At 44.0% G+C, this 23734-nt stretch overlaps 1 protein-coding gene across 2 annotated transcripts; it reads right to left on the reverse strand.

Annotated features, from left to right (window-relative positions):
- Positions 1 to 477: 477 nt before the first annotated feature.
- Positions 478 to 15057, reverse strand: LOC309537485 (dipeptidase 2-like). 2 transcript variants are annotated; one of them, XM_082232368.1, is made up of 11 exons: positions 14944 to 15057; positions 14704 to 14854; positions 12140 to 12266; positions 10324 to 10453; positions 9635 to 9782; positions 8949 to 9015; positions 8169 to 8345; positions 6504 to 6591; positions 5442 to 5517; positions 4118 to 4253; positions 478 to 685 (listed from the first exon to the last, which is right to left on the reverse strand). In XM_082232368.1, the coding sequence occupies exons 1-11, from the start codon at positions 14951 to 14953 to the stop codon at positions 584 to 586; spliced, it is 1212 nt and encodes a 403-aa protein (XP_082088494.1). In that variant the 5' UTR covers positions 14954 to 15057; the 3' UTR covers positions 478 to 583. The 2 variants fall into 2 exon arrangements, with proteins under 2 accessions (XP_082088494.1, XP_082088495.1); XM_082232369.1 differs by lacking the exon at positions 14704 to 14854 and having other exon boundaries at positions 14944 to 14972.
- Between the last annotated feature and the right edge of the window lie 8677 nt (positions 15058 to 23734).

Raw genomic sequence — 23734 nt, forward strand, 5'->3', positions numbered from 1 at the left:
ATCCCGCTGATTCCCATGACTCAATAATGGTGAGATGAGAAAAGTGCTACAGCCCACTCAGTGACTTTCATCTTGTTTGTCTTGAGAATAAAACAGATGCCGTCCAAAACATACAAAATAGTCATTCACTATTGTGAAAGCTTAGCTCTGTCTGTAGGGAATGGGAAGGATACTGATGTTACAGGGTGCTCTATATGTCCAGGCTAGCCAGAAGAATTTCTGAAAGCAAAAGAAACATAGCCTTTTTATAAATATGAAATACTATTTTTTAAAAAAAATGCACAATAGGGTGCATACTTTAAAGCTCTCAATTGTGCATTGGCAGCTCCACCTACCCCACACCTGAAAATACAGATGTAGGGCAGGAGTGGGTAGGTTGTGGGTAATAGCCTCATGGGCCAAATTGATGCCTGTGTAGGCTGTAGGATCCCTGCCCCTGATCTTAAAAGATCACCAGATGCCACCAGTTTACATGTCCGTGGAGGCAAGTACCTTTATTATTCTCTGTGAGTAACATGAGTCCCACATGGACACAGCAATATTAAGGTGCTTGGTTGTCCCCAAGTAGAAGACAAAGAAGACATTAACCAGGAGGAGGCCTCAGGTCTAAACGGCAGTCGTGTTGTACGTCATCTGGGGAAATTTCCTCTTCTCCGGCTGTCATGGAAGCACTCTCATCACGCACCTAGAAAAATCCAAAATTCAGAGCTAACTAGAAGGCAAATCCCACTGGAATCTAGAGTTCGTCCTCTTTATCTATTTCCATAATTTGTATACCAATCTTTTCTAATTGGTGCATAGAAGTTTCACTATAATGAAGCTAAAAATGATGAAAGAACGAAGAATACAGAAGCAGATATAATCCATAGGTATGGTATATTTATTTGCATTACTCCTCACTACAGTCACCACACCATGTTTCCATTTGTTCTTTTGTTTCCACCAGCTGTCTATGTTTTAACTGTAACCTGCTTGCTGCAGGGGGCTTCACTTTAGGTATCTAAGGAGTTGGGAGATGTAGTCCAAAATACCTGAAAGGCCCCAGGCTGGGGAATGCTGCTTTATATACTGGTGGTTATGTCTGTCTATTTAAAAAAGCAGCAGCAGCAGCAACAACAATAACAACAACCAAAAGCCCAGATCAGACTAAAGGTGCATCTAGCCCAGCCTCCTGTTCTGACAGAGGCCAATCAGGTGCCTATGGGAAGCCTGTAATATCTCTCTGCTGTTGACAGCTACTGGCTATGTTAGGTGCTTATCTTTCATTCAAGAGGCCAGATAAATAGAAAGAAAATAAATTTTAAAATATCAAGTTGCCATAAGCACATTAAATCACTGGACCATTAACATAGCTAGAAGGCCTTCTCAGTAGTGGCACCCTCCCTGTGGAAAGCTTTTCCTTCAGATATCAAGGAGATTAAGAACTACATAACTTTTAGAAGACACCTGAAAGTTATGCAGGCAGCCCTGTATAATAATAATAATAATAATAATAATAATAATAATAATAATAATTTATTATTTGTACCCCGCCCATCTGGCTGGGTTTCCCCAGCCACTCTGGGCGGCTTCCACAGAAACCAAAAAACACTAAAATATCATACATTAAAAGCTTCCCTGAATAGGGCCGCCTTAATATGTCTTCTGAATGTCAGGTAGTTGTCCATCATCTTGACATCCGATGGGAGGGCATTCCACAGGGCGGGCGCCACCACCGAAAAAGCCCTCTGCCTGGTTCCCTGTAGCTTCGCTTCTCGCAATGAGGGAACCGCCAGAAGGCCCTCGGCGCTGGACCTCAGTGTCCGGGCAGAACGATGGGGGTGGAGACGCTCCTTCAGGTATACTGGGCCGAAGCCGTTTAGGGCTTTAAAGGTCAACACCAGCACTTTGAATTGTGCTCGGAAACGTACTGGGAGCCAATGTAGGTCTTTCAGGACCGGTGTTATGTGGTCTCGGCGGCCGCCCCCAGTCACCAGTCTAGCTGCCGCATTCTGGATTAGCTGTAGTTTCCGAGTCACCTTCAAAGGTAGCCCCACGTAGAGCGCATTGCAGTAGTCCAAGCGGGAGATAACTAGAGCATGCACCACTCTGGCCAGACAGTCAGCGGGCAGGTAGGGTCTCAGCCTGCGTACCAGGTGGAGTTGGTAGACAGCTGCCCTGGATACAGAATTGACCTGCGCCTCCATGGACAGCTGTGAGTCCAAAATGACTCCCAGGCTACGCACCTGGTCCTTCAGGGGCACAGTTACCCTATTCAGGACCAGGGAGTCCTCCACACCAGCCCGCCCCCTGTCCCCCAAAAACAGTACTTCTGTCTTGTCAGGATTCAACTTCAATCCATTAGCTGCCATCCATCCTCCAACCGCCTCCAGGCACTCACACAGGACCTTCACCGCCCTCACTGGTTCTGATTTGAAAGAAAGGTAGAGCTGGGTATCATCTGCATATTGATGGACACCCAGTCCAAACCCCCTGATGATCTCTCCCAGCGGCTTCATATAGATGTTAAAAAGCATGGGGGAGAGGACGGAACCCTGAGGCACCCCACAAGTGAGGGCCCAAGGGTCTGAACACTCATCCCCCACCACCACTTTCTGAACACGGCCCAGGAGAAAGGAGCGAAACCACTGTATAACAGTGCCCCCAGCTCCCAACCCCTCTAGACGGTCCAGAAGGATGTTATGGTCGATTGTATCAAAGGCCGCTGAGAGATCCAGCAGAACTAGGAAACAACTCTCACCTTTGTCCCTAGCTCGCCGGAGATCATCAACCAGTGCGACCAAGGCAGTTTCAGTCCCATGATGAGGCCTGAACCCTGATTGGAAGGGATCCAAATGGTCCGCATCCTCCAGGCGTGCCTGGAGTTGTTCAGCAACCACACGCTCAATCACCTTGCCCAAGAATGGAAGATTTGAGACTGGGCGATAGTTGGCCATACTGGCCGGGTCTAAAGATGGTTTTTTAAGAAGCGGTTTAATGACCGCCTCTTTCAGCGGATCTGGGAATGTTCCCTCACAGAGGGAAGCATTCACCACCCCGCAGAGCCCATCACCCAGCCCTTCCCGGCTAGCTTTTATAAGCCAGGATGGGCAAGGATCAAGGAGACAGGTGGTTGGTTTCACTCGTCCAAGCAGCCTGTCCACATCCTCGGGGGTAACGGATTGAAATTGATTCCATGCAACTTGACCAGACAGGGCTCTAGCACTCTCCCACCCCAGCCCTGCTCCTGTATGGGGAGGTTTTTAATGTTTGATGCTTTATTATGTTTTATATATTCTGTAAGCTGCCCAGAGTGGCTGGGGAAACCCAGCTAGATGGGCAGGGTATAAATAATAAAATTATTAATAATAACAATAATAATAATAATATTTAATGGGCTGGATGCCAACTTAATTAATTGAACTCAGTTCCTATTGCAACCAATAGGAGTTAATTTAAGACTCAACTAACTTGTCCCAATGATTTCAGTGTGACCTAAGCTCAACTAACTTTGATAGGATCTAAGTCAATGTCTCTCATTCTTCTGTTCCAGTAGACAATATCAGGCATTTAAAAATTGTAATTCAATTTGTAGAATTTTGCCTTGCTGTAAATGTTTACAGTAAGGTGAATCAATTTATTATAACTATCATCTAAACTTTCCTTAACCATTCAAACAAATTTCGAAGTTATCTATTTCCACCATCACCCCAGAATTTTGCTAAGCAAAATTAATCACACAATGTTTTAAGTATCCCGTCAACATTCCCAAGTGGCATGTTGTGTGAATATGGAGATTACACATGTTTTCCATAAGAGTCCCAAAGTTGCTACTGCTTGTTCAGGAGGCCTGGTGTATCACTTATGCTTGTAAACCAAAAATAGGGAATGCAGGGGCCGAATGTGGCCCTTCAGGCCTTTAGGTTTGTTTCAGGAAGTGCAAATGAGTGCAGTTTTGCATTAAACTGAATTTCTTCCCTATCCCTGGCATGAGTTCAGCTGAACATCCAAATGCCCAAGGTGATTGCTAGATAAACAGATAGCTAGTCTCTATCGTTAGAAACCAAGCCATTAGAAACAGGAGTCGCTTTAAGCAAGAGAGCCAGCTGGACAAAGAAAGGAATTCTTTCACTCTTACTTTTTCCACCTCCCGGAAAACACGAAGGAAGTTCTGCCTCAAAACGCCTTCCAGTTCCTCCTCACTCCAACCTCTCCTTAGCAGCTCCTCAATCAAGGCTGGATATTTGGAAACATCTTCCAGCCCTTCCGGGTACCTGCAAAGAAATTACAATTCACCATATAAGCCACGGTACCCTTTGGCCAGTAATTGCAGAGAAGGGGGCTGGTGTCCTTCTCAGAACAAAGCAAGGGGCAAGCTGCTTTCAACCAACCCTTGGATGTTTACAGTGGACTTCAAGAGCCCAGTTAGCAAGGCCACATTGAACTCTCATAGCTTCCTACACTCTGGTTTTTAGCAGCCTTCATCAAGCTGGTACCCTCTCAAGGTTTTGGACTGCACCTCTCAGCATCCTCAGCAAGCACAGCTGGTGCTGGTGGGAATCATAGTCCAAAGTATCTGGGGACAGGCACCAGGTTGGCAAAGGCTACTGCATGGTATATTCTTCTTTTCCCCTCAGAAGAAAGTCAATTGAGGGAGGTGGGTAGCAAATGTACTTGAGCTTCTCAATATCTCCTGTATACCTGGAGTGTTTCCACCCCCATCATCCAGCCTGGACACTGCGGTCCAGCGCTGAGGGCCTTCTGGCGGTTCCCTCACTGTGAGAAGTGAGGTTACAGGGAACCAGGCAGAGGGCCTTCTCGGTAGTGGCACCCGCCTTGTGGAACGCCCTCCTAGCAGATGTCAAGGCAATAAACAACTATTTTATTTTTAAAAGACAACTGAAGGCGGCCCTGTTTAGGGAAGTTTTTAATGTCTGATGCTGTATTGTTTTTAATATTCTGTTGGAAGCCACCCAGATTGGCTGGGGAAACCCAGCCAGATAGGGGGTTTAAATAAATAAATTATTATTATTATTATTATTATTATTATTATTATTATTATTAATATCTCCAAACAATTCAGGTCTGGTAAAATTCCAGGTGAAATGGAAACAACTGCTTCACACCTTGCAGATTAATCCCAAGTGTAAAACACTGTTGTTGTTTCTCCTGCTGCTGTTATTTCCACATTTCTTTTCAAATAAAACCAAGGCAGTAGACAAAAAGCAAATCACAATGCCAAAAACAGTAATACAGTACCAATTAGATCCTAGCAGAGTGCAGCAAACCAAACAGCCAAGCAGTCAGGATGGGGGAAATCTATGAGCCACAAGTCCAGCGTCTTGTTCTCACAGTGGCTTATGGGATGCCCACAGTTTAACTAACTCATTAAGTTGTTAACAACATATTGATTTACTAGCTTAGTCACTCAGTCTTGCCTATCCCTAATAATGTTTACTAACTTGTTCACTCCATCGTAGTCACCACCAATTCCAATATATTCAGAGCCTATCGTTGTCCTGATGTGGTCAAAATGATCTAAGGGGAGGATGGAAAGCATGAGTTACATGATTCAGAAAGACTGGCATACGTGACTAGTGTGGTTTGGGGTTGGTAAATAATTGGGCTGGGAGAAGAGACTTGAAATAGGAATTCAGCAATGGGCAACATTGGGGTCAGTACTGGGTGTGGCGTTTTTGTTTCTAATTGCTAACAAGTGCACGGCAGGGCTGTCCATTTTCAATCAAGACTGCAGCATGTGGGGAATGGAGGTGTAACCCCTCCCTCCCACTCTGATCCTGACAAAGTTGACGCATGCACTCAATCAGCAGCAGAAATTAATCTCTCTTTGGAATTCATGGAAGGGTTTTTTGTGCTGCTAATTGCAGCAGTGGCAATTTTCATTTATTTATAAAAGTGTTTGTGCATTGTCCACTCATAAAATATCAAGGTGGTATACAGCAATAAGGTAAGGAGATACAAGCTTGTATTCCAAATCCCTGCTGGTAGGTAAAAAAGATAAAGGACCCATGACAGTTAAGTCCAGTCACGAACAACTCTGGGGTTGTGGCATTCATCTCGCTTTACTGGCCAAGGGAGCTGGGGTTTGTCCGCAGACTGTTTTTCTGGGTCATGTGGCCTGCATGACTAAGCCACTTCTGGCAAAACCTCCCGCCGGAAGGTACTAAGTACTAAGGGTTAAAGTACTAAGGGCTACTTTAGTACTAAGGTACTAAAGGTATTAATCTACTTGCACTTTGACATGCTTTCGGACTGCTAGGTTGGCAGGAGCAGGGACTGAGCAACGGGAGCTCACCCTGTAGCAGGGATTCGAACCTCCGACCTTCCGATAGGCAAGCCCTAGGCTCAGTGGTTTAGACCACAGCGCCACCCATGTCCCCTGCTGGTAGAGTGTTGTGAAAATGTGAAGAACCGAATTTAAGACTGGGCAAATGAGAACTGAAAGTGGCAGATTTGTCCCCCCCCCTTGCCCGCGCTTGACTTCTGCCCTGGGAGGTACACACTTGCTACGGTCGAAATGTCAACTGCATTGCTGTCACAGCCCAGTATCTCGGCAAAGAAGGTCACCATCACAATTCCGTTGTTTGCTTTCTGCAAGGAGGAAGGCAAAATGAATGGCCAGCCCATTCACCACAATCCAAAGTAACACTTACAGCCTGATTGCGTTTTCCTAGTGTTCACAATTGGATTACTGCAGTGCACTCCATTTGGGACTACCCTTTGGGTTATTGTTCTCATTATTATTTATTAAAGTTATTAGTCACTTTTTTTACCAAGGGAACTCAAAGCAACTTACAATATACAAGCAAACAAACACATACATTGAAAGTGGCATGAAAGGAAAAACAAAGAAAAATCTAAAAGACAATCCTATTTTTTTAAAAGGCAGAATTAAAACATTCCATCCACCCAAGGCCACAGATAATTAAGAGCCTAGTAAGAAGGCCTGGCAAAAAAAAGAAATGTATTTGTCTGGCACCAGGTGAATCTTGTCCTCTGGTCAGTTCAGAGGCTGCAACTGGTGCAGAACACAGTAGCTTGGTTGCTTGCAGGGGCAAACTACTGCCAGCGTGTAATATCTTGCAGGCTTTGCACTGGCTTCCAATCTGCTACCAGGCCAAGTTGCACTGGCTTCCAATCTGCTACCAGGCCAAGTTGAAGGTGTTGGTACTACCATATAAGGCCCTATACAGCTTGGGACCAGGTTATCCGAGGGACCACCTTATCCTTTATATACCCAGGAGATCACTGAGTTTCTCCCAGAAGTTGCAAAGATCTCAGAAGCCTACTCTGCAGTAACTCAGAGCAGGGCTTTCAATTTGGCTGTTGTTTCAAACAACATTCCTGTAAAACTGTGACAGGCTCCCACTACCAACTACTGGAAACAACTGAAGACATTCTTGTTCTGTTGTTTGCTGTTTCTATTGTACATTGCCTTGAGATGATTGTATACAAGGTGATCAATAAATTGATGGAGATGATTCAATGCCTCTTGGTGGTGCGGCGCAGAAGTACGCACAATTTGTGCAGAGATTACTCTTTTGTTGCCTTTCTGCAACAAAGCCACCCCTCTGGAAATGATCGCATGCAAAACACAAAATGCCATCATGTGCACTTATCAAATAGTACAATATTTTCAGTTGCAGGTATGATATTGCACAAATATTTGAATATTCCAAGTATATCAATCACCAAACAGTCACAGAGGAGAATAATTTGGGATCAGTTTGGTTTCTCCTCCCTTCTTAAGCAATAGTGACCCAGGCTTTAAGACATCGACCAGGAAAGGGCTGTGGCTCAGCAAGAGAGCATCTTCTTTGCATTCAGAAGGTCCCAGGTTCAATCCCCAGCATTTCCAGACAGGACTGGAAGAGACTTCCTGTCTGAAATCCTGGAGAGCTCCTGCCAGTCAGTGTTGGCAGTACTAAACTAGATGGACCATTATAATACAGCTTTATAATACATCTTGCTTTTACCTGGACATCTTTGACTTGGTTCTCTGAGGTATAATACATCTTGCTTTTACCTGGACATCTTTGACTTGGTTCTCTGAGGAAGCATTTTCTTTACTGACTTTGCAGCTGAGAGGAAAAATGTGCCTCTGAGCTTCCTATTATGTCCTCCCTTTGCTTGGGTTTGGACAAGCATTAAGCTTTAGCTACACCTACCAGGAGGTGCAAAATATGGTCAGGGACGTTCCTTGGGTTGTTGCAAATGGAGAAGGCTGAAGAATGACTGAAAATGACTGGTGCACGAGAGACGCTGAGGGCAGCTGCCGCCGTTGTGTCAGATGTGTGAGATAAATCTATTAGCATCCCAAGACGATTCATCTCCTTCACCACTTCCTAGCACAAAAATAAACAAGACGGTTTCATCAGTTTTGCTACTCTGGCCAAAAATAGAGCACAGCTCATATTTCACTTTGGCAATGGAAATATATGCTTTCTATTTTTCTTGAGCTTTGAAAATGACTGTGGGGAAGGAAGAGCCAGAAATTGGACATGCATCCTGGAGTCAACAATGTGACATGGCAGCAAAAGCAGCTAATGCTATTCTAGATGGCATCAACAGAATTATGGTGTCTGGATTTAAAGAAGTAATATAGCCACTCTATTCTGCTTTGGTCAGACCCCAGCTAGAGTACTGTGTCCAGTTCTGGGCATCACAGTTTAAGAAGGATATTGTCTGGCAAAGTGAAGTGCCTCTGCTGAGAATGTTGAATTCCTCCCTATTTGTCTGGGAGTGAGGTAGAGATGGAGACCTCCAGAAAATAATTCTCAGCCCCCTCTGCAAACTATAAACCCCCAGGATTCTTTGGGGAAAGACTATTAAAGTGGCCTAAAACCCAGACAGGTGATAATAAGCTTTTGTTGCTATAGGATGCTAGGATGCTTCTTCGGAAGAGAATCAGTAGCGGGCATTGCAAAGGACTTCATCAGTTTACGTACTTTGCCAAAATCAGTCAAGCCATCAGTGTTAGGATAGTCTTGTGATTGCTTTAATGATGTCCCAGCCCTAAAAATGCAGGGAAGGGAAATGATTATTCAAATGGAAAAGAAGTACAGGAATCATCTAGCCCAGTACTGTTTACACCTGTGTATTTTGGATATTTCTTTATAGTGACCTGTATTAAACTCCTTTCTGAATCAGCACAGGTAATCGCGGGCTGGATCTAGACACATTAAAAAAGTGTTTCAGGAAAACACGTTGTATACTTCCACATGGGAAATCACATTGGCGAAAGACGGGACTCCACAGCGCCATCTGTTTTCACAGTGTTAGAACACATACAAAATGCCTTTTCCTTACTAGTGTAGCTGAGTCCCCAATCTCTTTCTGTTCTGCTTGTGGCTCACTGGTCAACCATCAACCTGTGCAATCCAAACATTTGACATCTTCTACCCATGGGCCCTGTACACATTTGCTGTGTGTAACCTCACAAGTTCTTTTCAGTTGCAGGGTGTGTTTTTTTAAACTACTACTGTATTGGCTATTCCTAGAACCCTACCTCCTTGAAGGGGAAAATACATTTATTTTCTCAGTACAGGAATAAATACATTGTAATGTTGTAAGCAATGTTGGCAAATCCCAGAGAAACAGCCCCTCTCTGAAGAAACACTTGTTTGTAGTTTACCAGGGAGTGTTGCAGTTATGGGTCAGCGTCATGTACCGAACGCCCAGCTCGTAGAACATCCTCAGGGTCGCGAGGCTGCTGTCGATGGAGTGTCCCCCTTCGATGCCAATCAAGCATGCTATCTTTTTGCTGTCAGTGCTGGCAATGCCTGGATTCCGATCAGAAAGACAGATCTGAATTTTACAAGACATATTAACACAGAATGATCAAAAGAGAGCAATGCAGAGAGCTTGCTCTGGGCACACTTACCATGTAGTCATAAACTGCAGTAGCTAAACTGTAATTTCAGTTCCAGTGAGGGGCAGTAGTTAGAGTGTTGGACTTGGAATGAGGAGACCTGGGTTCAAATCCTCTCTTAGCCACAAAGCTCACAGGTTGAGTGTTCGGAACAATTATGGGGGTAGAATTCTTATCTCCCACCTCTAATTTCCCAGAGCTCTGTTAGTGGACCAGATGGTTTCCTTTTATGTATAAATATGGAGTGTAACTCATGGAGGCCTGTGGCTAAAACCTTTTATAGTTAGAGACAGTGCAGTGTAGTGTAGTGGTTAGTGCTGGTCTAGGACAGGTGGGGAACTTTCTTATGCCTGAGGACCACATTGCTTTCTGGGCAGTCTTCCAGGGGCCACATGGACCAGAGCTCAAAGTTCGGAAAGCATCAGAATATAAAAATCAATATCAAGCGTCACCTTCAGAAGATGTCACCAGTTCCAGTTCATCATAGCTTTTACACATCCGTTTGACAACATCAATCTGCTCCAGAGTGAGGCGCACAACATCTTTCTTCTGAGCGCTACACAGAACATACACTGACCAAAACTGAAAGAAACATGAAAATAGTGTTTGTCAGCATGAGTGGGCGGATGGGTGGAAAGCTGGAGCATCTCTACGGTCCCTTCCAACTCTGTTATTCTGCAATTGTAAGACTGGCAATTGGCCAAGAGAGGGGAGGGCTGCTAAAATGGTCAGACTGATCAGGTGGATCTAGCCAGGAGCATTCTTTTGTTAGACAATTTCTGGCAATGCGTTTCTATGGGAACCAAGATGTTCAAAAAGGCATAGATACAGTAGATGATGACTTGTCACCTCACTCCCAGCCAGGTGTAGGAAGGCAGGCTAGGTCTGCAGTGTGAGGCAGGCAGGCAGGCAGGCAGGCAGAGAACTGAGTTTTGGGGCTCTGCAAAGCTAACAGCGTTTTGAGGGTGCTGGCTGCCTCTCCAGAGATCTGATGTGGGTTTGGGCTATTTGTTGGAGTATTTAAGCTGTGCACCCCCCCACACACACCTGTGCTTAACCTGCCCATTTGAAAACCAATCAATTATCGTGAAAATCCCAATAAGCCTGCGTTTCCCAGTGGTGGCTGGTGCCCATTGGGACTGGTAAGGTGGAAGGCAGGAAGGATGAAAGAGGGAGGCAGCCAGTGACAGGCAGAGCCAGCTATTACTAGTTTTGTCCTCAACCTTCTGCCTGCAGGATCCTGCAATGGCAACCCTGGGATTAAGGAGGATGGAACTGATAGGCAGTGCTAACCCTAGCCTAGATGGCCACCAGGTGGGGTTGTCTGAGGGCAAACAGAGTTTGATGGGGCAGTGCCCTGTTCTCTCTGATACAGCAGCCTCCACTGCCACCACTGAATAAAACCAAACTGTTCACTGCTCAGAAAAGTGGTTCCCTTCCACAGGCTGCGCCGCCCCTTTGCCAGGAGAATGTAAACTTCCTACAGTCAAGGACTTGTCTGCTAAGGAGACTTGCTGCATCTGTCAGGAGAGTCGTGGGTCATGTTTTACTTGCCCTCTCATCTGTCAGGTCCACAACACTGTTCTACTCGCCCTCTCCTTTGAAGAGCTGTCAGGGGACAGTCCTCCATTTGCACAGCTCCATTCCAACACCATTTTAAAGATAAAGAAGGAAGGGCAGGAGCACTGAAGAGCTTTTGCCCACAGAGGGGAGCTGAACTTGGCTCCCAATCAAAAGTGTTGCCACGGCCAACACTAAAACTCTACATACACTGTGCAGCCATCTTAGCGGAGGGGAGTGTGGGTGTTTGGGGGTGGGCATTGGCAGCACATGCTGCTGAGGGCCTCCTGACATATAGTGCTGGCCTGGCCGCTAACACAAAATCCACCAGAGGGGTTTAGGTTGGCCAACCAACCAAGACCCAGTGTCCCATAATAGTCAGAGCACCAGACTAGGACTGAGGAGACACAGGTTGGTCACAAACTGATACCTTGCCCAAATCCTAGATGCAGCATTAATTGTGTACCCCATACAGAAATGCAGATAAAGGGGAAATGTGTTTCCATACACACCTTCCAGCATGGTCTACATCTAGCCTTGATTTCCACCTCCGTCTTTTTCATTATGGCAACAGACATCCAGCCAAAGCTGGAAGTATACTCATCCCTCCCCCATGCTTGGTCTCTGGCTCACTCTAGCAAGGAACTCAGTCCAAGAGTACGGATCTACTTCTACCCTGGAAGTACATCTACTTCCACCCTGGCCTACCTGGGCACCCACATGACCAGCCTGGAGCTTCTCAATATTTGTGGATGTGGTGCTGAGGGTCCTTAAATCAATTTTACTCAGCTGGTTTTTGTAAAACCATCTCAGCTTCAATGGCAGATCATTGTGCCTGAAGGATAAAAATATAGTGGAAGAGTTAAAGGATTTGGGGGGGGGGGTGCATCCTTTCCATATTTTAAAAAATGGCATTCAGACAATGCTAGCAGCACACATAGATTGAAGCTATAAATATATCCAATTAGAACAACTTCTTGGTATCTGTTGATAAAATATAACAGAAAACCTAGTCCATTATGTTTTGCACTGATCATTATAGAAAGCTCCAAAACACCTGAGCTCATGGGCAGGACCACCACATGTACCAAGCGTTGAACAACCTCCCCAGCACTGAGGGGACCCATCAAGATTCATTCTGGACATAGGTATCTTGAATGGCTTCTTAATTTAAACTGTTAGTCTAGGTTCTGCACAGTTCTGTTTTCCCCCTGCCAATTTGGCAGGATCCCATTTGGCACTGGTGATATTTCAAGGGCCACTTGGTTTGGAATTAAGATTAACTTCCCTTTAAACGTTCTGCCATAACTCATCTCCAGGCTGAGACCCAAAATCCTGCAGACTCTTCTCAGTCCTTGTTTCTTGGCTGTCCTCATTAACCTCTTTCCACCAAAGCAGTTGCCAGAATGAAGTGCTGATTCGACGCAGAAAGAGAATACCCGGAGGGATCAGAGTGGCCAAAACTGCCAAGCATGAAACTGTCAATTTCGAATTGCTTGGAGTTTGGAAGGGTCGCAGACTCTGCATGTCTGATTGGAAGCCGCCCCGAGTGGCTGGGGAACCTCAGCCAGATGGGCATGGTATAAATAATAAATTATTATTATTATTATTATTATTATTATTATTATTATTATTATTATTATTTCCTCTATGTCTCCTTGTTATTGAATACCCACAAGGTAATATCATATCATTATAGTACAGTCTTGAGCAGTATTATAGTTGTAAAGTTTTCCAATCAGCATTACCTCCACCTTAGCTGTAAAGGCATTTTGGTTTAATTCTTTCTCTCATCCTGACACCTCATCCACACTCAGTGGTCTATCTTTCTTATTATGGCTTTTTACTGAGGGGCTTCTCCTTCTTCTTTCTCAGTGGGTAAATCTTCATTGGTAAATCTTGGTGGGGATCAACAAAATGCAGTAAGGAGCACAGTTCATAAAGGTAAACAATTTGTGCGTGAAGAGTTCCAGCAAAGCATTCACCCTGCATCCCAAACACCAAAAGCTCCAACTCTAGTTCCAAGCTCTAAGGTCTCCCACACAGCTGATAGCAATTTAAGTAAATTAACTTTGGAGCCCTTTAAACCACAAAGGCAAGGCAGAAACCCAGCAGGCATAATTCTTTTGGTTTGAGGTCAGCAGAATAGAAGAAGAAGAAGAAGAAGAAGAAGAAGAAGAAGAAGAAGAAGAAGAAGAAGAGTAGTAGTAGTAGTAGTAGTTTGGATTTGATATCCCACTTTATCACTACTCGAAGGAGTCTCAAAGCGGCTCACAATCTCCTTTCCCTTCCTCCCCCACAACAAACACTCTGTGAGGTGAGTGGGGCTGAGAGACTTCAGAGAAGTGTGACCAGCCCAAGGTCACCCAGCAGCTGCATGTGGAGGAGCGGGGACACGAACCCGGTTCACCAGATTACGAGTCCACCACTTTTAACCACTACACCACACTGGTGGAGTTAAAATAAACAAGAACAATTAAAAAGAATTAAATTTAGACTTAAACCACACAGTTACCACTCACATCTCCATATTGGAAATAATCCACCAGCTATTTATTTCAAAGATTTATGTGGTACATTTTAGGGCAAAACTTTCCCCAAACATCTCACATCCGTTTCTGGTGTTGAACTTATCTAATGTGGAAAGTTAAAGCATACTGCTAAGGCTTTTGGGTTCAATTTAATTATTTGGTTAAATTGAATGCTTTTTGCTTGCAGATTCCGGCCATATTATTGCTTTCTTGCTCAGTGTGGCCTGAGGATTAGTAATTCATTGCCCTCATTCATGCTGTTTTGTTCCCAAGTGGGGGGGGGGGTGTTAAATAACTGATTCCTATTATTTTCCCCCTCTTCTCTTTCCATTATGATAAAAGAGGATAAAAGGGGGAAGAATAGTAAGAAACTAGAATCTAAGTCCTCACAGTGAGAAATTAAAGTTGATTAAATAAGGGGAAATTAAGGGGACACTTAATTCACTAATCTGACCCTCAGCCACCCCAAGAAATAGTGTTTTAAGTACCGTGAATAACAATATTGAAATGTCAACATTGAGATAGTAAAGCTAAACAAGGGTTCTGTAAAATGAGCACCATCATCTAATGGCATAATCATTTTGGTGCAGAATTTGAAAGCTTTCTCTTTGATACAAAATGAGGTCTTTTTTAGCACAGCATATGATACCTCAGGCTTCCCCATAATGCCAAAGAATAATAACACAACAAGGTGTCTTAATGTATTTTGGACAAGGAGACGAAGAAAGAAATCGGGCCTACCCATCAATTAAAGGGACTTTCACCATGAGGTTGAGAGCCCTCTCTCTTAACAATTCGTCAGCTCCAGCATCCCAAATGCCAGGAAGCAGCAGCAACATCTCCAGCAGAAGCCATTTCAGCACAATCCTCTTCAGGTCCAGAAACATGTTTGCTGAGTGGCAGAAGCAGGGCAGTTTTAAACTCAACCGGTAGTTTTATCTTTTACTAGTTTAGCTCTGAAAGGAAGAGGGGAATACCCACCTGAAATCATCCATCAGCCTTGGCCTCTTCCCACACAGAAAGAAAACACACGGTGACCCTGTTCTGAATGAGCTCTGGAAATCCCTTCTTGAAAGGCTTTCCTCCACCCACAGCTTGGTCATATGCTGTACATCTCATAATCTGTTGATATAAAAAGTTACACGGCCTAATAATGTAGGAGGGAAGACTCTGTACCATGTTAGGTACAGTACTGGGATTTTTTTCCTGGGTGATTCAGGCTCTGTTTCCCACAGAGCCTTGGGGCTTGATCACATTTAAGTATGATCTGGCTGTTAATCTACTTTTTCCACATGTGAGTTAGACTGAAGAAGTCTACACCTGCATTATCTCTACACTCGAGAAAGCTTTATTTTAGAATCACTGGATCCTGTAGATGAGGCCTTTGTATAAAATGGACTAGTTGAGAGCTATCCCCATGGAATTTAGTGGGGCTTGATTCTCAAGTAATATATGATTACTGTGATATTAACCCACACTAGAAACTGTGAGACCAGGGATGCCAACACGAACTAACTGCAATGCTTTTGTGTCCACAAGTTTGCAAGAGAGGATGATGGGAAGAAAAGCAGCACTAGGGCCTGTCCATGTGACCTCCTGGCATAGCTGTCAACGTTTCCCATTTTTTAAAGGGAAATTCCCTTATTCTGAATAGAATTCCTCACAAGATAAGGGAAAAGTTGACAGCTATGCCTCCTGGCTCCCACCCATGTGGCCTTATTGGTCCCACCTACATGACTTCCTTGTCCAGAGCTGCATACATGACTTCCTTGTCCGGGGGCTACTAGCCACCGCTGGATTAAAGGGAAGGAAATACAAAAGGGCACATCACTGAAGCTGTTGCATTTGGCACCAAATGCAGTTCTGTGGAAGAAGGAATATTTGGCTGATGTCTCCGGAACAGAGGAAGAAATGTTTTATCACCAAAAGGAGGATGAAGTGTTAGGCCAAGAAACTAAGCAGACAGCTCTGGAATTAAGAAACTATTTGCAAGATGTGGGAGGTAGGAACTAGGGATGCACAAATCTGTCAGTTTCTCAGTTTTCCAATCTTAAATTCACTTTCCCACATTTCCACAATAGTTTGCTTAAAAGAGAGAGAGGCCCTCATGAAAATTATCAGCATTTTATTGCAAATATCCATGTGTTTATAAGCAATGTTGACAAATATACGCATTTTTGCAAAGCAATTTACCCTAACATAGTACATTTGGATGTGTTATTTCTATGCTTTTATGCACAAATTACCCTTGCATATGCATTTTTGCACACATTACTTGCGGGACTATGAGACGGTTGTCAAGGTGAAGCCAAACGACAAGGATGCTAAGATGAAGTATCAGGAGTGCAATAAGATTGTGAAGCAGAAGGCTTTCGAGAGAGCCATCGCCAGTGACGAGCACAAGCGGTCTGTGGTTGACTCCCTGGACATAGAGAACATGAGTGAGTTCTTTGTGGAGGCTGTGGCAGGGGGAAGCTGTTACAGTGGATACTGGGGGGGGGGGTTGACTGCGACCTGACTGGGGCAAGGTGCTCAAAGTGCAGCTGAAACACAGAGGGGAGCTTCGAAGCTTCTTGCTAATCCACATGAGACATCTTCAGCGAGGCTCTAATCAGTACCCCATTGCTAAAGTTTCAGGCATCAGCCATTCTGACAGGTGTTTTAACATGCTCTGTGCAGAGACCAAACCCTCATAGTAATGTTCACAGGCAAAGAGAGGGCCAGAAGAGGCAGGAACAAGCCCTCTGATGGCCTGAAAGATGTGCCACAGGGCCCAGTTACCCAGCATCCTTTGCGTAGTCTCTGATTTGGGGCACGGCTCATGATCATATGTATCGTCTCCTGTGCTCACTGCTCTTAATTGCTTGCCTCCAGTTTCTTCCCAAGGCTGTGTGCTAGAGTAGATCTTTTAACTGCTGGACTCGAGCCCAGGGGTTCTCAAATTTCCTGTTCTCAGGAGTCTCTGCATATCTGCTGTGGAACTCTTGCATATTGCAGAGGATTCTGGGACATGCTTCAAGGGGCTCACGCAGGACTCTAGCATTGCCCTGCGTCAGGGCTGGAGTCAGATGAAGGTCAGCAGGAAGACGCAGAATCGGTTGTCAGTGAACTCAACTCTTTACTCAAGGAAATGGTGTACCACTCAGCAATACTTGCCCCCATAGAGCAGTTGCCAGGACTGAAGGTTCCTGCCTTCCACCCACTCTAAGGCTCCTCTGGTCTCTGTTCTGCCCTCCTCATTATTCTGTGCATTCTTGTCGCAGCAGGAGGGGGAGACTCCCTGAATTCTCCAGCAGCCTCTTGACCCCCCTCTCCTCTGTTTCAGCCTCAGAGTCTGAACTGCTCCCTGTCACGGGTTCCTCCTGCTCACTAAACCCTGTTGTTTCTTCAGTATCCCAAGGCTCTGAGCCATCCTCCTCTGGGATTTCCTTTGGGGGTTTTCCGGCTGGTGCCTCCAACCGCTCCTCCTTGTCCACTCAGTCCCTGACACCTCGAGTGAAGAGTGGATGTGCTTGAGAAGAGGCCCACTGCCTTCACCCCTGGCAGAAACTGCAGGAGAAAAAATAGGTTACGGCAGGCCAAATATAACAACAACAACAACAACAACAACAACAACAACAACTTATTATTTATACCCCGCCCATCTGGCTGTTCCCTGAACTGGGTCACCTTCAGATGTCTTCTGAATGTCAAGTAGTTGTTTATCTCTTTGACATCTGGTGGGAGGGCGTTTCACAGGGCGAGCGCCACTACCGAGAAGGCCCTCTGCCTGGTTCCCTGTAACTTGGCTTTTTGTAGCGAGGGAACCGTCAGAAGGCCCTCGGCGCTGGACCTCAGTGTCCAGGCAGAATGATGGGGGTGGAGACGCTCCTTCAGGTCTACAGGACCAAGGCCGTTTAGGGCTTTAAAGGTCAGCACCAACACTTTGAATTGTGCTCGGAAACGTGCTGGCCAAAGTATCTGCCATTACTGATCTTTTCACTAGGAAATCCTGGGGATTCTCTAGAACTCTGTCTGAAAGAGGTTTCCAGAGAGGCTTGAGATAAGGACTAGAAGGAAAGAGATCAGGCTTGTTAGAAGTCAAAAAAGCAAAGGCAATGAGGAGGTCTCTGACTTGGCACAAGGCTAAGGTTCCTGCTTGCAGCCACTTCAAGCTTCTGTTGGATGGAACCCCTTTTTAGCTTGTTAAGGGAGCTGGGCATGTTTAGCCTGGAGAAGAGGAGGTTAAGGGGTGATATGATAGCCATGTTCAAATATATAAAAGGATGTCACATAGAGGAGGGAGAAAGGTTGTTTTCTGCTGCTCCGGAGAAGCGGACACGGAGCAATGGATCCAAACTACAAGAAAGAAGATTCCACCTAAACATTAGGAAGAACTTCCTGACAGTGAGAGCTGTTCGACAGTGGAATTTGCTGCCAAGGAGTGTGGTGGAGTCTCCTCCTTTGGAGGTCTTTAAGCAGAGGCTTGACAACCATATGTCAGGAGTGCTCCGATGGTGTTTCCTGCTTGGCAGGGGGTTGGACTCGATGGCCCTTGTGGTCTCTTCCAACTCTAGGATTCTATGGTTCTATGGTTCTATGGTTCTAAAATGCAGAGAAGTGTGAATTTTGAAGGACTGGTGTTTCTTGGTTCACATACCAGAAGTGCAAATTAGGTAGATTCACCTTTCAATACAAACTGAAATGAATTTCTTTCCCCCATCCCTCTGGAGATCTAGTTTGTGTCACAAAGAGGAAAGGAAGAAAAAAATAAAGGCAGTGAGGGAGTCCAGATTTTCAAAGGAGATGAGCAAAATTCACTTAAGGCTGCTAACTAAATAAGGGTCAGCATTTATAGAATTGTTAAATATCATGCAACTGTGGTGGTTAATTTGTGATGCTCCACATGTTTGTTTGTTTGTTTGTTTGTTTGTTTGTTTGTTTGTTTGTTTACATAGAGATTTATATCCCACTTTTCACCATGTTGGTCACAAAGCAGCATACAAGAATAAAATAAACAATATACAAAATTTAAAACATAAATTAAACCTTCCAAATTTCAAATCTTAAAAATAAAAGTTTTTAAAATGTAAAATATTTGGGAAGCTTATTTCTGGGTACAGAGGCCTCCTGAAATACAGCAGTTTTGACTCAGTTGGGATGGTGTCTGTATAACCCCTTGTGGGTGAGGGTTCCACGGAGTTTGGTTTTCCTTGGCTGGAATGTGTCCTTGGAGTCTGATGCCTCCAGGATGCCTCCTGGATGGAGGATAGTGATGGTTGAGTTAGTGAGTGACCTATTATACAAATGTAGGATTTACATTTGTTTCTCCACCTAATTTCGCCTCTGGCCCCACCCACCCCAGCACAAAGAACGTTGCTCAGAAGGAAACACAGCCCTCCCCTTGGGCTGAAAAATGTTCCCCAGCCCTGTCACGACAGTTAACCAAATATAATAAAAGATCCTCGCTCAGTTCCAAGAATTCTTTTTTTCTTTTCTTGTGATCATGTAAAAAACTGAAGAGGGTTTTCAACACTTCCTTGCTCCCTAACCAGAAATGAAGTTCTCCGAAACTTAAAACACGCACAGCTGGGCTCTAGTGAGCTGCAAATATTTCAGCTAAGATGTTTTCTTCTAGCATCACTTCAAAGCATAACATGACCCATATGTAAGATATATAATAACCTTTTGAACAACTCAGACTGAACAGTTCTGCCAGATGGAGGGAACGGAACAGGAGGAAGCTGGGGGCACCCTGTTTTGCTGTGACTTTAAAAGCTATTCACTTTGATTTCTGGACCTGAAGATGGACATCATCTTCCAGGCGGAGGCAAGGAGGGGGGGAACTTTCTGTCCTCAAAGTGAAGATATAAGCCTACCCCGCCCCCAGTCAATGCCACTTGTAGCATGCTTTTAGAACAGAGGCAAATGTAAGTAGTTGAAGCATTGGCAATACAAATCTCCATTACATTTCCGCAAACTCCTTCAGAAGCGTGACTTCCCTTCGTGAGCAAATGCAGTTTCTCCCATTTCTATTTCCCTATTTCGCTTCCCCCAAAGTACAAGCCCAGAGACTGCTTTTTGCTTTTTAAGAGGCGCCTTGCTTCATTCCAATATATTTTAAAGTTCTCACATTGTCTGGAACTTGAAAATGATATACGCAATGACTACATTCATAAACGAAAACTAAGAGGTTTAGATTACTTCTGTGTGATCTGTTGAGAACTGTCCATATTGTTTTCTTTATCATAAAGGATTGCACTCCATATGTTTACCCTTTAACACTCACATATACAGTGCTGAAAGTCCGTAAATGAAGACAGATGGGATAGATATAGAAAGTTGATAGATAGATAGATAGATATAGATAGATAGATGATTGATAGATTAGATAGATAGATAGATGATAGATAGATGATAGATGATAGATAGATAGATAGATAGATAGATAGATAGATAGATAGATAGATAGATAGATAGATATAGATAGAGAGATATAGATGATAGATAGCTTAGATAGATAGATGATAGATAGATTAGATAGATAGATGATAGATAGATTAGATAGATAGATGATAGATAGATTAGATAGATAGATGATAGATAGAAAGATAGATAGATAGATATAGATAGATAGATGACGATAGATGATAGATAGATGATAGAAGATAGATAGATAGATAGATGACGATAGATAGAGAGAGAGAGAGAGAGAGAGAGAATAGGTAGGTAGGTAGATGCTAAAGCAGCCTCATTTTTGAATTCTGAAAAAGGGCGGGAAATGACCATCCAACTAGTACAGGAACCACTGCAAAGTGGTGCCACTCATCCCTCAGACAGCCACTTCAGAAAGATAACATGGTTGATGGTATCAAAAGTCACTAAGAAGTTGAGGAGAATTAACAAAGATACATTTCCCCTGTCTCTCTCCTGACAGAGATCATCATACAGGGTGACCAAAGCAATTTCTGTGCCAAAACCAAGCCTAAACCACAACTGAAATGGATCCAGAAATTGCCACTGAGTGAGTTTAAAATCTTCTGCCGCCCTCTGAGCAGCTCCACCCAATGAAAATGCTTGTGGACTTGAAAGAGGTTCTGCTGAAGTGGCTTCTGTTTTCTAGCATTTGGGATACCAGAACTGACCGATTGTTAAGGCAGAGCTGCCTTGACCTCATGACAGGAGCCCCTTTAATTGATTAGTATGCCCAATTTCTTTCTCCCTCCCCAAATGCATTAAGGCACCTTGCCACATTATTGTTTTGGGCACTCTGAGCACATTATCATGTATTAAACGTATTATCATGTAATGCATTAAAAAAACCAACCCATCATTTTGAATGCAGAAAAGCCTTTCAAATGCTGTACCCAAATGAGTTGTGCAATTAAATTAATATGCTCATTTTGCACAAAGATCCTGTTATTTTTGCTATTTCCACTCTGAAGCAGAATTAAAATGATGTCCTCTAAAGGAAAAATATATTATTTTTACCCTTACTTATTTGATTTATAACCATAGCCTTCATGAAATTGCCCCAAACACATTATTATATAAAGTACTGGATCGGGAATGTGCTATTTTGCTAGGTAGAAGTGGTCACCTGTGCAGATTGCTAATCTCTCCTCTTTTTACCATGCAGAGACAATGATCTATCCGAGAACCTGAAATTGTTCTGACATAACAAGCTGAGCAAAACTGACATAAGGACCCTTGACTCCGCCCTCACAAATGCTCAGAAGCTCCAGGCTGGCTGTGTTAGTGCTCAAATAAGTGTTGCAGACCATGCATTATGTTCAGTGTGTATTGTGTGTGTGTGTTTTGAAGTGTGTTTAGCATTTTTCCAGAAAAAGCCACTTACTTTTTCCAGAAAAAGCAACCGTGAGAGCCCCTGTCCTGGAACAGAATGCTAGCACATGGCAGGATGGGCTTCTTCAGGAAAAAGAAACTGCCCGGCATGTTTGGTTTTTTAAAATGTGCTTAGCATAACATGTAATTTCACTCAGGTCTGCAGCCATGGATCAATGTCCTTGTTAGAATGATCAATAAACCCAACTGGTTTCAGGGTTTGATAAATCAGTTGCTTTGGCGTGCATACCTTGGACTGTAAAAAGGACTGTTCCATTATGTTCTTTGTAGGACATAAATGCAATATACAGCTGCCAGACTGTGTTAAATAAGGAATGGAATAGGAAGGAGAACAATAGTAAATTAGATCTAGGAACTGTTAGGACATCCCTGTTCCCCTCACAGAGCTACAATTCCCAGAGTTCTCCATGAAGGGAAATTGATTGTTAAACTTTTCCGGGAATTGTAGCTCCGAGAAAAGACTAGGGGTCTTCAGCACCTTTAACACATTACAGTTCCCAGGATTCTTTGAGGGAAGCCTTGACTGCTTAAAGTGGTATCATACTGTTTTAAATGCATAGTGTAGATGGGGTCTCACAGCTGGAGGGAGTTTGTAGGTTGTCTTCTAACACTATGCCCATTTTATGGCTTTCCTCTTTCAGTTTCAAAACACAATTTGAAATAATAGAGTGCCATCTTGAGAGTTGTCTGTGCAATACCTGAACTGAGATAAAGAGCTGTGTTTAGCCAGGTTGCTATAACTGATGGTGCCATCTGTCTCTGTTGCACTAAGAAGTGGTGAAGGAGATTAATCATCTGGGGATGATAATAGACTTGGCTCATTTGTCTGAAGCAACAGCAGTGGCAGATCTCAGCATCTCCAAAGCACTGGCCATTTTCAACCTTTCGTTGGCCTTCTCAATGCCCAATGAGCATTCCTGATCCTATTTTGAAGTTTCTGGTGAATGTGGCAAATCCTTCATGCCTGTCCATACTTGTGCAAAGAGAGGATCATAGTAGGATATTTGGAGATATGTCTTTCCTCCCAGCTGCAAAATCAGAAAGGGAACTGATTCCTCAAAGGATCGAACAAAAGAGGCCCAGGTACAAACAAGATACACAAGATGTATTTGTACACTGACAAAGCCAGTGTCGATATCATTTGGTCCTGTCCTGTTCAGTCCCATGGATGGCAACTGTTGCAGAGGAACCAAACCAGTAGTCTGGAATAGTTCTGGACTGATACTTTGACTGGCATTTAATACAACCCTTCTTGGAGGGGGAGGGACAAATAGAAATGCTAATGATGTTTGGGTAGATGAAACAGAAATTTCTTAGGCAACCCTCCTTGTGCTTCATGTTTTTGTTTCTCTTGCATTCTGTTAACAATGTAAGATTGCTAGACCTCTAGCAATTGCTAGATACTCTTCCACTTCCTGTAGTTTCTCAGCTTGGCTCTGCTTGCTGGCATTACCATGGAAACCAGACTGATTTAATGGACATTGCAGCAAGTGCTGGCAAGCTACAGCATGTCTGGACGGTCAATTTAATGTTCAGGGACAACGAAAGCTTGGGGGGGCATTAAAATTAGAAACAAGTATGAGAGAGAAAACCTGGCAACCCCTTATGCCAAATATGCAGAAGCAACAGAAAAATACACTCTGCCTTTGCAGCAGGGAGGAGTAATTGGAGAAATGAGCTTCAGCACATCACTGGGCTAGAGTGATAGGATCAATGAGGAGGACAGTCCAAATTGCTATCCAAAGGCAGAGAGAGGCAGCCAATATGTGTCCAGAGTTCAGGAGAACCACAGATGTCAAATACAAGGTTTGCAGTACCATGGACAGATCACTGGGTGCAAGGAACTTACTCCCAATTGAGGGCTTATGTGCACTTCCTCTTGTCCTGCTGCTCCCCACCCTTCTGCTCTAGGGCTCAGTCAGAGCAA

The sequence above is a fragment of the Podarcis vaucheri genome, assembly GCF_965113315.1.
Source record: "Podarcis vaucheri genome assembly, chromosome: 7".
Taxonomy (NCBI): domain Eukaryota; kingdom Metazoa; phylum Chordata; class Lepidosauria; order Squamata; family Lacertidae; genus Podarcis; species Podarcis vaucheri.